The 15,886-nt window shown below is 41.3% G+C and overlaps 3 protein-coding genes across 3 annotated transcripts in view; 2 read left to right on the top strand and 1 right to left on the bottom strand.

The window, feature by feature from the left end:
- The first annotated feature begins 295 nt into the window (after positions 1–295).
- On the top strand, positions 296–3,490 carry LOC109476131 (NADH dehydrogenase [ubiquinone] 1 alpha subcomplex subunit 11-like). The gene is made up of 4 exons (XM_019777029.1): positions 296–538; positions 1,222–1,326; positions 2,022–2,138; positions 2,942–3,490. Exons 1-4 carry the CDS (start codon positions 391–393, stop codon positions 3,184–3,186), a joined length of 615 nt encoding a protein of 204 aa, XP_019632588.1. The 5' UTR covers positions 296–390; the 3' UTR covers positions 3,187–3,490.
- A 1,644-nt stretch (positions 3,491–5,134) lies between these two features.
- On the bottom strand, positions 5,135–13,420 carry LOC109476115. The gene is made up of 7 exons (XM_019777007.1): positions 13,067–13,420; positions 12,313–12,464; positions 9,864–11,872; positions 9,282–9,421; positions 7,782–7,949; positions 6,626–6,779; positions 5,135–5,578 (listed from the first exon to the last, which is right to left on the bottom strand). The coding sequence occupies exons 1-7, from the start codon at positions 13,328–13,330 to the stop codon at positions 5,445–5,447; spliced, it is 3,021 nt and encodes a 1,006-aa protein (XP_019632566.1). The 5' UTR covers positions 13,331–13,420; the 3' UTR covers positions 5,135–5,444.
- A 36-nt stretch (positions 13,421–13,456) lies between these two features.
- Positions 13,457–15,886, top strand: part of LOC109476078 (UV excision repair protein RAD23 homolog A-like) — a 20,691-nt gene continuing 18,261 nt past the window's right edge. Inside the window, 2 exon segments of the mRNA XM_019776937.1 lie at positions 13,457–13,697; positions 13,828–13,909. Coding sequence (XP_019632496.1) covers positions 13,632–13,697; positions 13,828–13,909 — 148 coding nt within the window. The 5' untranslated portion in view covers positions 13,457–13,631.

Here is a 15,886-nt window from a genome sequence, read left to right as displayed (position 1 = left end):
ATTGTCAAATTCATGCACTTTTGAGGCAAATAATCAATGATTTGGTAAATATAAAGTTGATCCTTGCGGAGGAATATCTCTTCCAAACGTCTGTGAAGTGTTCGGAAGGCGTTAAATGACAACTCAGCTTAAGGTGCATTCTGGGAAAAGCACTCAAGCGTTAAAAAACCCAAAATAGAATCATATTTTTAAAAAAATTCAACTTATCAATTATATTGTTTTGATAAGAGATATTTTGTATATAAAAAATTGCTTACGATTCAAGATTTTTCAGATACCAGATGGGTCAAATACCAGATGGGTCAAAGGTCACAGTTTGTCCTTCGGCCGCCATGATGTCCTGATGTTGGAGAAGTTATTTTTTCTTGACCGTGAAAGACCTAAAACAAGATGACTTGGGGTATTGCTTGGCGGACCCCAATGCTCAATCCCTGCAAAGGGAACCTCCGTAAGTTTTACGGGGACTATTGGGAGAAGAAAGATGGGGAAGACGTCTTTGGAAAGACGATGGTTGTCACCAAGATATCCACAACGGCTGGTACGTCTCCGTCTCTATCTCTGTTCTTTTGGTCAGAGTAACCTAGAATTTGTCCGTTTTAACAAAAAAGTAACCACTGTCAGTCCATGAACCCTTCTTTGGTCTTTTAGCTTGATGTAAAAGACGCTTCTAGCGGCATTTAGAATCTCTATAAAGCTCATGGGTATGTGGAGCTAGCAGATAAACTAGTGTAGTGTAAGTGTAGTATAGTGTGTAGTGTAGTGTAAATTATGCAGTGTAGTGTAGAGGCTGAGCATAATGCCTTTTGGAATTGGAGTGTAGTGTAGTGTAGTGTAATGGCATGGTGTAGTGTAGAGGCTGAGCATAATGCCTTTTGGAATTAGAGTGTAGTGTAGTGTAGTGTAATGGCATGGTGTAGTGTAGAGGCTGAGCATAATGCCTTTTGGAATTGGAGTGTAGTGTAGTGTAGTGTAATGGCATGGTGTAGTGTAGAGGCTGAGCATAATGCCTTTTGGAATTGGAGTAGGTGATGAGAAGGATAATCATAATGATACAGATCTGATGTGCAGAAAATATTTTGATTTATGCTATTGACTCAACAGAACATGTGGTTTTGAAAATCCTCAATTGTTTATGTAAATGTATCATAGGATTTTGCAGAAATATTTGTTTATCATAATATGTATTGATGTTCATTGTGATGAGAATGTTATATATTTCAGGCCTTGTTGGACTCTCCTACTACCTGGTTATGCAGTCCTATAGGAACAGACTGACAGGCCCAGTGGAGGTATTAATGAGGACTGCAAGCACCACTGCTACATTTGGTAAGTATGAAACCATAACATACAGGCATAATCTGTATTAATGTGATGTGTTTGTTTTTTTTTGTTTTTTTTACTTTAAAGGTAATTTTCTTCCCACATTGTTTTACAGCTTGTCAACCTGATAGCGGTGTGTGTTTTGCAACTCCCACACTCATTCTCAGTCATGACTCTTAAGTACTAACAATAAAAAGCAGCAGTACATGTATACCATTTTGGATTCTTTGGTATGACCACCTGGGTTGGAACCTGTGACCTCCCAAATGCAAAAACGAAAACCCACATTTTTGGGAATACATAGGTGCACCTGTCCTCCAAAACTGGATGCACAAAAAAGTTTTAGGTGCACCATATAAAATAAGAATGTCAGCAAACCTATTTATATTTCATTTCCAAGGAAATTAAGTACTACAACAATTTTATTATTTTTTGACACTTAAGAATATTCTGTGTACTACTACACATAGTTTACATACGTAAAACTACACAAATATTTGGGTTCACCCACAGAATAAAATTGGGTGCACAGCACCAAATTTGGGTGCACCACCCAGTATTTCCAGCCCTACAGTAAGGCCACACCAATTTTATTAAATTAAATAATAAAAGTCTGCCCGCTCCATTATTTTTCTAGAAAAATCCGTTAACCAAGAAATTAAATTGGTGTGGCCTAAGTACATACTATTTTCTCCCGACAGCTGGCCTTGGTGCGATATTTGGACTGACCACCCAGCTGCTGGCACAGAAGCGAGGAGATGATGAGTTTAACTACTTGATGGGCGGCTGTGCTGCAGGAACCTTCATCGGAGTCAGGAGTAAGTTCTCTTCATCTAACAGGCTGTGATTTTTGGGTACAATAGTTATGACTGTTTCTTTACAAGAAAGTTACTGTAAATGTTCACATTGTTCTTTACTTATGAACAAGACTGAACTGTAATTGCCAACCTAAAAAATTGGACTCACCCAAATTTTCGACTCCAGTCTTTGTCAAGGAATAAGATTGTTCTTTACTTCAAGTTGTAAGGTCTTACGTTATATATTTGTTATGTCTTCCATTGTGATACTTCTCTTGCAACCACTAAGTTGAAGAAACTACAAACTTTCACACTTTAGTTACTGTACATATACTGACAAGTGCTACAGGCCTCGAATTTGTATGTGTAACTGTAAATGCATTTTAGCCACTATGGCCAACATTCCTTGCCTCAGTGATATACAAGATTTAGTGTGAACATTTCACACTACTAACACAGGGCTCGAAATTCATTTTTGGGAATAGGTGCACTGGTGCACCCAACCTAAAAATTTAGGTGCACAGAAAATTTTTTGGGTGCACCATATAAAACAAGAACTAATTACAGATCTTACTGCTCCTTTTCCGAGCTTGAATCTGAAATGAGAGCTAACTTCAAAATCTTAAACAATTTCTGACCAAAGATTTTCTGACACTTAGATTCCAAGAATATCCAGTATTACTGTATACATTTAATGTACAAAAATACCTACTTAAATACCAGTGCACCCACAGAAAAAAATTGGGTGCACATGCACCTAGTATTTCGAGCCCTGACTAACGGAACAGTTTTGGCTTGTACTGACAACTCCTGCTCTTGCTCAGTGCACAGCTATTCCCTCGCTGCCCAAAGCTGCGTTTACCTGGGAGTCAGCGGCTTCCTGTATAAAGTGTCCAAGATGGAGAAATGGAGACCACAGCTAGACGCTATGAACGGACCACCGATGGGCTGCCCCAAGAACTGGCCGTCCGAAAAGCTCTACGACCAAGAGTTCTACGACACATACTTCGATGACTTATGGTTTGATAAGAGCAAATATGTGTTCCCAGAAGACAAGGAAAAAGCCTAGAATGAAATGTAATATAGCAAAAGGTGTTCTCAGTTCATAAGAATCTTATCTTGTGAGGAATATTCTTCCATCCAATCTTTGTGTTTGATATAGTTTAAAAGATTGACATGTGTTTCGTAATTTGTTTAAACACCATTGACTTACGTACAAGTTAATCACACATTTACAGAGGACTGTATTTGGAATTTTCTGGGACACGTCATCAGTCTAAACCAGCAGTGTATTTGTTGTATTGAAATAGACCTCTTATGACAGACTCTGTAACAGTACACATACAAGCCCCTCAATAAACTGACTGCTGTGTCAAAGTTGCTATGTTGTTATTTGCGGTTGGATGGGTCCATGCATGGTACAAGAGTTTAGTTAATTGTAATCATCATCCCGTATTATACTAATCCGGAGAGGTACACTTGATAAAGTTACTCCAGTATGTCCTATCTCTCATGGCAGACACTAATGCAGTCCCTGCGAGACCAGTGTCTCTCTCTAACACGGACAAAAGTGTAGTATAAGGACATCCCACTCTACATCTCCCAGTAGGAAGCCACTGTACTAGTCTACCAGCTGGTTCGTTACTACGAACAACATGCCCTGCCAAGGCAAGTCTACGTCGTCGGACTACAGATGAAATGGGCGGGAGAGAGCCATAGAGTTGTTTGTTTGTTAGATGTTGTCTCCATGATACATTATACACTGTTCTTAACATTTTTGTATATGTACCATCTACTTTCTTGCTCTGGGCAGCATTCATAGCCCATGATTCAGAGCTGTAGAGTAGAATAGTCTCTGTACATGCTTTAAACACTTAAGTTTTCGTCTGTTTCTTGATTGGAGCTTTCCATACCTTTTGTAGGTTCATGGGTCCAACTGCACGAGTCAGCCATATCACCTGGCTTACACAGCACAAGTGCAGTTAAAAGCATGAACCTGTTTATTAGGAACAACACTGGCATGGTACAGGGCTTACTATCTCAATGCAATGTAGAAAAAGGAGGCAGCAACAACCAGGCTCTGAAAATAATCAATTTAATGTTAGTTTCATGAACAAGTATAATATTTTCAACAAGTTCCAACAGCGTAAGGAATTGGACATTACAAATTCCTCAGCTGTTTAAACATATTAAAATTCACCCCATATTGGTCAATGGTGTAATTAAGGTTGGAATGAAGGTTGGAGAAGCAAATTTCCATCTCTTAAACAGTCATCGCCTTTCAGAACAATCATCGCCTTCCATGCCATATCGCTGTCTGCTCGATACCATACACAAGGGTATCATAACTTTCTTTGAGGTCCAAAAACGTATGAAACGTATACAAGTCAATATTTGAATTGCAAACGTAAGGGAGGATCATGAAAAATAAAGATGCATGTAAATACATGTATGTAGTGGAAAAAGAAAAGGCACAGACTCGGATTCGAACCAGGGTCAAAAAGCGTAGCTCTAAAACCCTAACTTATACCCTAACCCTCTACGCCACAAAACATCATGGTGTGGATGGACCGTGCTTATAGACTTAAAGGGGGGCCTGCATGCCCTTTTCTGTAGAGTGTAATCGGCCATTTTAATTCTACGTAAAGCGTAGACGGACCGCTCTAATATTTTTGCGTAGAGCGTATTTGGCGTTTTAATTATATGTAATGCGTTGTAGACACTTGGAATTTATCATAAAGCGTAATCGAGAGGTTTCCGAATTCAGAGTAGAGCATTGTCGGGACCCCCCCTTGCAGGCCCTCTTAAAGTTAGCCGTTTATGAGACGGGAATTAGCGTTTGAGACTACTCTCCAAGTAGAGACTGGAGGGAGTATTGTTACCTCCTGACTTGTACCTCCTTTTCTTAAACCCGCACCAATAAGAAAATGATTATGATCTCCCATCTGAACTCTGCTTGGAGAGGAAGAGACAGCCAGAAAATATGAGGATCATGATCACAGTGCTCTATATGCATCCTCATTGGAATGTCCATCCAAACAAAACATGTCTTTGATAATCATTTGTCTGAAACAAACTTAAATAAATTAATAGAAATACATGTACAACTAGACCTACTACTAGTATAACCTACTGCAACTTGTAGTATAACTAAACTACAATTAGTAACACTTAACTGGTATTTAAATACTTTATAACACAACGGAAAGACTAAACATTCAAAATCTTTGCTAAGAACAAGTGATGGCTTCTCATATGATATATCTATTCAGCAAGTTCTTTACACAAGAATCACTGAGACAAGCAAAGTTCTGGTTTTACATTCAACTATGAGATGTTGCACTTTTCCATTGGGCTGGAGGGTGATGAGGCATCTTTGGGAGAACAGCTGTCAGAAGAACTGTTCAGAGAGTTCCCCAGAACCACCCCTGAAGCCATGTCACTCAGTGCACTGCTGTTCCCTGAAATACAAAAGAGGACACTTTGACTTTCAATAAGTTCTATTGGTAGTTTTTCTTTTTGAGCTTCAGCATGCTAAGTTTACTTTACAGCAGGTTAAACTAGAAAAGTAACATTTCCAAAGCAAATGCATAATGTTTACCTTTGGATATGATCTGCCCTGTTAATTCTTACTCAAACACATTTACATACGTGTACTACGAGTATATGGTGACAGGAGCCTAAATGCCTAGTATGAAATTGCAACATTATGTAACCCAACACCAGTTACTATGGTGACAGATGTCAACAAAAGAGGCCATTGGCCAGGTCAAAGGTTAGTGTTTGGAACAGAGGAAGAAGCGGAAGAAGACATGGAGCAAAAACAATACGTTTTCCTTCGGTAAACATAAATAGGCAGAACAAAAATATGTTGACAGCCACCCCGTGGAATAAGGGGAGTCCACAGATTTAGTAATACTAGTCCAGAACTATCAAGAAAGTTCCTCCGTGTTGGTAGTAATCATAGTAAAACGTTAAACTTTATTCCAACAGTTTACAGAGATATCAAATTTTCAGCGACCACTGTCGCCTTCATCAGGATAATTAATGACAATGACAATGACAATGATGATTAATGACCAATCACTTCACAATGTGATCTCGCGAGAGTTATGGTTTACAAACACGTGACCTTATTCACACGAGACTTTACTGATACGTGACGTAAGCAATTGATCAAAAGTGCCAGGGAGTTTATATCGTCCACCATCTCTATTAAGTGAAGGCTGAAGTGCTCTGATATATATGGCCTCCTTAATGCCTCTTAAAAAGTAGTCCTGTTCAGTGTCCAGTACTCTAACTTTGTCCAAAGAGACGGTATGGCCCGGTGATTTGATGTGGATGTGTTGAGAAACGTCAGATGACAGCAAGCTGGGGCGTTTGTGTTCAGGAAATCTGGTCCTCAGTGAGCGTTCTGTCTCGCCAATATATTCCAGAACTAGTTTCAGGAGAAAACTCAAAAATATGAATCCTTGTAACAACATGCCTCACACACATTTTGTACGCACCTATCGGTAGACTGTCCTCATTGTGACTGCCTCCCTGAGATGACTTGAGTTGTGTCTGAAGTCTGTGTATCTCTCTCTGTAGACTCTCCACCTCTGTACGGTAACGCTGTTCCTCGTCATTCAGAACCAACTCTCTCACTTCTTGATGGCTCAACTACACAGAGAAGTGATATTAATGTTTTGCAATATTGTATAATGTCACAATACTGCTCTGCAATTTGGAAATACTTTCTGCAAATATACACTTTTAAGTCCTGGCTCAAACCCAAACAAAATTGCATGTTGGCAAACATTTTACATGCAATTTGAAAAATACATTCATAACTACAGACCCTATCCTGACAAGGCGGACTAAAAAAAACAAGATTCCTACATTCTCAAATTTTGACATCATAAACCTTGTAAAAGAAGAGATGATACCTTTATTGTGCTAAGTTTACTGCCAACTATTACAACATCCATTGGTCACTGAAACAACTTTGAAAAATTAAAGTTTTTAATTAGGCCACACCAATTTAATTTGTTGGTTCTCGGATTCGCCTCTTCGTTTTTTTCTGATTTGGACAAAAAAAAAAATTTGATTCTGGTCCTGAATCAACTGAAAAATGCTCATGTTTTGCCCCCAACAGTCGAGGAAAGTCCTTTTCTTCCCAGTTGTTACAGTTTTCACATCTATCATTGCACTGGTTTGATTAAAAGTTCAAAATTCAATGTTTGAATTTTAACCCAGCCTTTTGTGTTGACTTCATGGCTCATTTTGTAGCATTTAAGCCTATAATAGGATGCCTAGACCTGTTTTTATTTTTATTTTTTTTCGCCCTGTCGCTTCATATTTTTTCTGAAAAAATCCGACAACCAACAAATTAAATTGGTGTGGCCTTATTGTACAAGTTTTTTTGATTCAGTAGGAACATCAACATATAAAGGAATGAAATACATCATTGCATCAAATTAAAGACAAAACAATAAATCCGAGCCTTGTCTTCATATTTATCTGCCCTCCAGGTTCTGGAAAATTTCTTTTTTTTTTTCAAAATCAGGCGAAAATTAATGTGCATGATGTCATCCATAAAGATTACTTGCTGTGGCCTTAGGGGTGTTGGCTCTGATGTGTTTACTGATGATGTTTACCAATGATGCACAACAAACAACATACCTTACTGTTCCTTGCCTTCACGCGTACGTAACACCGGTCCTCCCACGTGCTGTAGATCACCCCGAGCGAGGGGCGAATCTGTACCTCGATCACGTGGAGATCGTCCATGCACTTCCGCGTATCGGGGCTGTCACAACCCCGGCGAGCAACAACAGGGTGAAAAACAACCTGGACACAAATATAAACACAGTATTGTGTTACAGCATGTTCAGTAATTAAATAGGTTCAAGTCCTGACATGCGAGTATTGCCATGACATGTAGCTTTAGGGTTTTTTTTACTTTAACATACTCTAACATACACTCATAATGCTAACCTTTCCTGCAATTGCCAAAACTACATGTAGAAGTTACATAAAATCTAGAAGGTACAGAAGTTACAACAGAACCTGCCACAAATTACCTAGCTATTTAACTACATGTTATAGTACTATTACAGGGCTCGAAATACTGGATGAACGTGCACCTTAGTGCACCCAAAATTGGAGCTGTGGACCCCATTTTTTTTTCTATGGGTGCACTGGTGTAGGTATTTTTGTACATATCAAATGTATAATAGTATACAGGATATTCTTGGCATCTAAGTGTCACAAAAATCATAAAATGTTTGTTATAGTACTTATGACATGTAGCTTTATATCTTAAGACTTTTTTTTACTTTTTAATAGTTTCTAACACAATAAACTTAATAACATACTGAAACACAAAAATGTATTGATAACTGTGGTGTATATGTAAACATGCACTTAGATGAAAATTATATTTTTGAGCCTACAAATTTCCTGCATTCACCAAATCTAGAAGTTACATAAAAGCTTATAGATCTAGGTACAGGAGTCCTCCTATGAATAAGGTAATAAACGGCACATTATAGCAGGGCTCGAAATTCATTTTTGGGTATAGGTGCACTGGTGCACCCAACCTGAAAAATTAGGTGCACCAAAAATATTTTGGGTGCACCATATGAAACAAAACCTAATTGCAGGTCTTACTGCTTCTCTTCTGAGCTTGAATCTAAAATGAGAGCTAACTTTAAAATCTGAAACAAGCACTACAACAAAGATTTTATTATTTTTCTGATGCTTAGAGACCAAGAATATCCGGTATACTATTATACATTTCTAAATATGTTAAAAATGCCTACAAAAATATTTGCGTGCACTGGTGCACCCACAGAAAAAAATTAGGTGCGCAGCTCCAATTTTGGGTGCACTAAGGTGCACATGCACCCAGTACTGTAATTCACTTTATGTTCACGGTAGCAAAATTTCACGGTCTGAGAAAAATGGACATGTTCACGTAACTATATGTTCACGGTGGTGACAGGTGCAGGAAAAAGAAAGTCCAGGAATTATTTGTTAACTGTAATGATAAGTTCACTGTACACAAAAGACAGTGAAAACAGTGAACTTATCAGTACAGTGAACAAATCAGGAATTACAGTATTTTGAGCCCTGTTATAGTAACACACTGTACAGCATCACTATGAAGATGGCAGCCACCTGGTACTTGTCGTGTTTGACAGGCGGTACCATTCTGGTCATCAGGCGGTCGATTCCCAACCGGAACTCATCTCTCTCGTGCCGCGTGATCTCTATACCGTGTACCCTGTAGTCTGACCTGATGCCCAGGTATAAGGTACCTGTACAGTACACATGAAAGATTTCTGTCACCAATGTACATGATATATCACTGGACATTGTGGACATTAATGGTAGCATTTGCCTTTCCCTCAGCACTCAGTTTTTGCACACATTTTACATTCTTGGCTACTGAAACAGGCAGCATTTCTTCAAAAAATTTGTTACTACTGAAGATTACAGTTGATACTTTAACTACATACTATTGAACACCATTTTTAGTCCAAAGATAGGTAAATCCCACCTAAAAATCAGCAATGTTGACATTTTAGTTCTTGAGCACAAGGAAAACTTGCTTTGTTCAAACAGAAATGACAATATACCACTCAAAAAGGCAGGTGGCTACAAATATAATTGATAGATGATTTGGTAAACTTGTACTTGTATCTGACAATTCATTGTGTACATTCCGTCTACACTAACTAGTATTATAAAAGTACCTACCCCCTCTCCCACTGTTGAGAAAAGCACAGGTGATCCTTCCTATGGCAGTGATGGAGATTTTGTCAATAGAAGTCTGGGGTCTGATGTCGTGCGTTGCATCTTCCACAAAGTCCACCACAAACCCCTGGACATATTTTGGTTCTTCACTAAACGGCCGAGAAGAAGGGATGTCTGGAGACAAGACAGTTTGTAAGAAGGCCTTTGCCACGACGGGGTCCTTCACAGAGCTAGCATCACCTGTGTCATCGAAGAAGGAGTTCAGAGTGTCCGCGCCAAGACTGACTTCGGTTGGGTCTGGAAGGACTTCTCCTTTTCTTAGCTTCTTCTCATTCTTCTTTCTTGTTGGCGACTCTTGCGTTGACTTTTCAGGTGACTTCCTTGGTGATCTAGACCTTGGTGAACCCCCTGATTTTGATCTGGATCTACTCTTCGATCTACCTGAAGTTGTCTTAGATTCTGACTTCTTGTCTCCAGGACTTCCTCTTGACCTTGCACTTGACTCAGAGGCTGCTCTGGTCCTGGCCTTGGTGACATTGTTGAGAATGAACTTCGCGAATGACTCCTCTGAATCTCCTGACTGAGACTCAATTTTACCACTAGCACGGGGAGGAGTTTTCTTCTCAGCCTCTTTAACATTACCGCCTTCTAGTTTTGATTCTTTCCTCATAGCCTTGATGAAGTGGTACCCATCCTCATTTCTAGGAGACCCATGATACTTTAGGGAAAAGTCCGGGTCACCTTTTGTGTTTTCCTCACCCACCAGGTTCTTGATCGCACCCAGCGTTTGCAGCCGTATGCTCTCATTCTTCGAGGTGTTGTAGACGTGGATGAGGACCATAAACCCCTTGAGATCCACCAGACGCCAGCGGTTGGGCATACACTGGTACATCAGGTTCCTCAGAGCCCCTATCCCGACCTCCAGGATGGCGTCATTCTTCACATACCTCTGACACATGTCCAGTAGCGCCTTAGGCACTCCCAGAAGACCCATTCTTTTTCGTACACGGGAACTCCTGGCCAAGTTCAGGAGGACGCTGGCAGCTAGTCGACAAACTTCTTCCTCAGGAGAGTAGCAGAGTTTTGTGATGAGAGGGAGGCCTTCCCTCTGGACTATCATGTCACTGACTCCGCAGTAGTCTTGGCTGAGGTTACACAAGGTGCCCAGAACACTGCAGAGAGCAGGCACACTGGGGGGAGGGGGGATCACAGATCTCAACACACAGGCCGTGGCTTGTGGGGGATCGTCGGCAACTGACGAAGGAACTCTCGTCAACAGAATCCACGACACGTCCGTATCGAAACCGTAGTCGACGGCGTGCACGCGAACTTGGGACACCATGCCAACTGCCACCTCAGTCACCACCGCACGGTATCCAGTCGTACAAGGCGACCCGGGAAGGTCATCTTTACTCCCATAATGAGAACCTTTTGGAGGAGCTACCACCATATCACCTACTTCAGGACACTTCATCAAAGGTTCTGCATGAGACTTAGTGGAGTTTATCTCGTCCTGTATCCTCCTGATGGTGCTGTGAGTGTCCTCCCCACCAATGTGGGCCCAGAAGTGACTGCCGTCAATCCAGTAGGTCACAAACATGTCCTTCCACACTCCTCTGTCATTCTCCTCAGTGCCCTCTGACCCCTTGTCGCTAGGATACATGACGTCTTCAGGTTCCACCCAGGCTAGCCCCGCCTTCACCAGTTCTGCGCTGACCAACACGTCTTCGGTAGTCGTCGTGTCGTACATCTCGCACAGATACACCCTGTCCTCGCACAAGCCGACGACGTGCCTGCGGTTGAAACGCTGCATCGCCATTTTTCGTTCCAGCTTCCGTAGCTCGGTGACCCGCCCGACCAGCTGTTTTCCCACGGTCAGACGCCCGAGGAAGCTGCGGGACTCGGCGGGGAAGGCGTGTAAGAACTTGCCCCGCATGTCTCTCCCGTACACGTCACAGAACTGCAGCAGTAGGCTCAGGATCTGGGACTGTCTCAGGTCATCAAGCTGACATCTATGTTGTACAAGAAACAAACTATTATTCCTAATACCAGTAAGAGCAAAGAATCTCATATAAGTAGTGTAGGCACATAAAAAAACATATCACATACTAGAGAAGTAACATTTGCAAAGCAAATGCATAATGTTTACCTTCAGACATGGTCTGCTCTGTTAATTCTTACTCAAACACATTCACATACATGTACTACTAGTATATGGTGACAGGAGCAGAGCAGACCATGAAATTGCAACTTTATGTAACCCAACACCAGTCACCATGGTGACAGACATCAACAAATCATGTCATTGGTCAGGTCACTTTGGAGAAGAAGAAGAGGAAGAAACTGAGCAAAAACAATATGTTTTCCTTCGGTAAACATAATAACTTGTAAGTGGGTAGTGTGCATGTAACACAAAGACTCTGTACATCATATAAAAGACCTTGAGACTCACTTGTACTGGTAGGTAAGTTTGCGCAGTAGGGCTGCTGTCTGTTCCTGCAGCTCCAGCTGATCAGGTAGGAGGTGCCCATGCTCATCCTGCTTCCCTCTGAGGATACCTGTCAGTGCAGCTAACACACCCAGCTGACACACCTGTCCTCTCACCTGGGCAAGTACAAGGTCAATGTTATCAACAGGAGAGGTTCTTCTGGTCAAAATAAAAGGATCATTTACAAAGAGCAAGGAAGTTGATTTTAAACCTCCTTGCAAAGAGTGACAAAAAATTAAAGATTTCACACCTACGTGAAGTATTTTGAGTTGTTGTGAATTTCTTGTTTTATTCATTATTATTGTAAATTTCTTGCTGATTCTGTGCACATTCCACCGTCAATCTCTCCCAGCCTGAAGGGAGACAACTGTGGCAACCTTCCTGTCAAAATATTTATCTTTGGTCACACAGCTTTCCTCAATTTTCTTTAACAACAAAGTGTTAACGTGTTACTGAATGGACAGTGGCCGACCATAATTTTTAGGCCCATGCCGCCCATCTGTTTGTGAATCTTTTTAATTTGCACAGACCGTACACAGTACAAAAACCTAATTTCTTAGTAATAAAATAATGTAGTAACTTGAAAGATTTCCAGAACTAAAATTGTTTTGTTGACCACCTGGAGCAACTGTGCAGCTGCCTGTTTGTTATTCAGACCAGGTGAGTTGACATGGGGGTGATAAAAACGGTGTAGTATATGCTTTGACAACTGATTTACCTGCCTGTCCCCGTGCGCCAGCGCTCCAAGAGTGGCACAGGCGTGCATCTTGAGCTGACAGCTTGACGTCCTTCTCAGGATGTCGGTCAGTCTGGTCAGCACGACGCTCGGACCCTCCGGACTGTCCTCGCAGAAACTGCCCCTCGCCACCGGGTCCCTCAGAGACCGGTCCGCGACGTGTTTCATCGCCGATATCAGCTCGGACTCTGCGCTTTCTGGGTCGATCAGAACCCCTATCGGATCCCGATGGCTTGCTGTTCCCATTATTTATGATATCGCGTTAGGTTATGGAAACATGATGCGAAATTTGAGAAGATTTTTGGCAAAGTTTCCCGAAAGTTTGCAAAGTTTGGCCTTCCTTTCCCTCAGCATGCGTCCCGCGCGGTGCATCCTGGGTAGGCAGCGCAGGCGCAGTCGCCTCGTCTGACGTCACTGTAATGGCGGCCGTGTGGTCGACGTTTTGAAAACAAGCAAGGTTCTCTCCAAAATTGGGCTCATTTGACACTTTCCCTCAACTCTTCTCGAACTTTTTCTGACCCGTACGGTTCCAGAGTAGTCTAGGAAAATGCAGATCACGTTCAAAACGCTACAGCAGCAGACGTTCAAGATCGAGATCGAGGAGAATGCGACGGTGAGTTGGTCGTGGGGTCGACTTCCCGCTACATGAAGTGTGCTGAGTCAGAACCGTCCCAAATCTTACGCAGTTTCTTTTACCCTCCCGTGAAATCGCTAAATCCCTTCTGTTCTCCCTCCATCCTCAGGTTAAGCAGCTGAAGGAGAAGGTGGAGGGGGAGAAAGGAAAGGAGTCGTTCCCTGCTGCAGGACTCAAGTTGATCTATGCGGGTAAGTCTATCCGTGTGCACACATGTTGCAAGTTTCACCCTTACATACAGGACAAAGGTGATGTCATTTTTATATGACTTCGCGTGTTCGATGACTGCGATTGTATAATATTTCGCCAAACATTTCTTGCATAGCATAGTCTAGTCACAAGTTATCGCTTATCATTTTGTCCCATGTATCCCTTATATTTCTTTCAGGTATACATACTCTTTGGTAAGTCATGTTGCTGTATAAATAAACTATGTCTTTTGTCCACCACCATTCAATTTTAGTATTATCATCATCAGACAAATAGTCATTGATTCTTCAACGAGTTACATGACAATTATATAAAGCATATCACAATTTTGTTGATCAGCAACAAGATGTGATAAAAATGATATGATCATGGTAAGTAATTTATGGTAAGGTATGACTCGAGTTTCTTGTGCAAACAAAAGTACTGGGTGTTCAAAAATCACAGAAAGAAATGTTATAAGTTTTGTATCAGTTTGACCAGTGGTGTTGGTGCAAAACAACAAAAGTGATATCAGGTTAGAGACAGTGATGTCCCAGGGTTCTAGCTAGCGCAAAGTAGCGTAGGGGCCCCCTATGCTATAATTTTAATTTTGACCCCCTACGGTAAATTTTCAATACTGCATAGGGGCATTGACTATATTTCTTTGTTTACGAATGCCAGATCAATGTGAAAAACTACCAATCAAGGATACATTGTACATACCTTAGAAATAACATTTTTTCCCTTTGGGTATCCCTCAAATGGCCCCTTTTTTATCTCAATTTTTTAAAAGCTCCGCCCCATCCCTCCTCTCAGTCGCTTCGCTCCCTTGACATGCGGCCAGTACCACTACGCTAAAATTAAATCCTAGGCTAGTAGCTAGAACCCTGTGTCCTGAATAAGGTAAATGAAAAACAACTTATGTATGTTACTATTTATAACCAGGTTGATCTAACATACATGATCTGAATTACAACATGTATATTGTGATAGTACCCACTGTCCATTCTGACTATTTGAATCAACAAATGTATGTATACAAGTAATATTGTCTCTCAATCACACTTATGTTATATACCGTGGACCATCCTCCGTGTTGTGGGGTCGTGTGGCGCAGCGGTAGCGCTTTCGGCTCGGGACCTAGAGGTCCAGGGTTCAATCCCCACCCATGTCACCGATCTTGTGCCCTTGGGAAAGGCACTTAACACGAATTTCCTCACTTCCCTCAGGTAAATGAGTACCTAGCTTCGGTTAGGGACGTCCCTCGGATAGGACGTAAACTGGAGGTCCCGTGTTTGAGGAGAGCCACACCTCGAGCACGTTAAAGATCCCACCACACCTTTCGAAAAAGAGTAGGGGCATGCCCCGGTGTGCGATGGTCCAAAATTCTACAGATCAAATACTACAGTGTAGCAGAATCATCAGCAAGTTGATGTTGGCTACCTTAACCCCCAAGACCAAGACCATGTAAATGTATTTCCTTAAAAATGCAACTTATGAGTTCGTAGGAAAAATCTCAATGACTACATTCAAATCATAGATGGAGTTCCTTCCTGTAACTTCGCATCTAGGGAGTGACATGAAGATGGAATGAACTGGCATGGGACTAATGTGTACTCCCTAATTTGGCTGCTCTTAAGTATGGTGTTTAAAACACAGCTGTAATTTGTCAATTTGATGTTCTTCAGTCTGTAGAGCTCAGCAATTACAAAATGCTGAATGTCCCCAGGGTTCTAGCTAGTGCAAAGTAGCATAGGGGCCCCCTACGCTAAAATTTTGACCCCCTACGCTAAATTTCCCCCCCTGCGCTAATTTTAAATACAGTGTAGGGGCATTGTGACTGTATTTCTTTGTGCAAGAATGCCAGATCAAATGTGAAAAATTACCAATCAAGGATACATTGTACATACCTTAGAAATAACATTTGTTCCCTTTGGGTATCCTTCAAATGGCCTCTTTTTTAGCTCAAATGTTTAAAA

Source organism: Branchiostoma belcheri, unplaced genomic scaffold, assembly GCF_001625305.1.
Source record: "Branchiostoma belcheri isolate BF01 breed outbred unplaced genomic scaffold, Haploidv18h27 scaffold36, whole genome shotgun sequence".
In the NCBI taxonomy this organism is placed as follows: domain Eukaryota; kingdom Metazoa; phylum Chordata; class Leptocardii; order Amphioxiformes; family Branchiostomatidae; genus Branchiostoma; species Branchiostoma belcheri.
The sequence above is the reverse complement of the archived record's forward strand: the minus strand, read 5'-3'. Positions and strand labels throughout refer to the sequence as shown.

What these genes read in the sequence shown, in the direction of transcription:
- LOC109476131 (XM_019777029.1), top strand. Translation starts at nt 391, where the DNA reads ATGACTTGGGGTATTGCTTGGCGGACCCCAATGCTCAATCCCTGCAAA. An exon ending in CAAGATATCCACAACGGCTG is followed by an intron (nt 539 to 1,221) that starts GTACGTCTCCGT and finishes TATATATTTCAG; the next exon opens with GCCTTGTTGGACTCTCCTAC. An exon ending in AAGCACCACTGCTACATTTG is followed by an intron (nt 1,327 to 2,021) that starts GTAAGTATGAAA and finishes TTCTCCCGACAG; the next exon opens with CTGGCCTTGGTGCGATATTT.
- LOC109476115 (XM_019777007.1), bottom strand. Translation starts at nt 13,330, where the DNA reads ATGGGAACAGCAAGCCATCGGGATCCGATAGGGGTTCTGATCGACCCA. An exon ending in TGGCGCACGGGGACAGGCAG is followed by an intron (nt 12,465 to 13,066) that starts GTAAATCAGTTG and finishes GTACTTGCCCAG; the next exon opens with GTGAGAGGACAGGTGTGTCA. An exon ending in TCAAACACGACAAGTACCAG is followed by an intron (nt 7,950 to 9,281) that starts GTGGCTGCCATC and finishes ATTTGTGTCCAG; the next exon opens with GTTGTTTTTCACCCTGTTGT.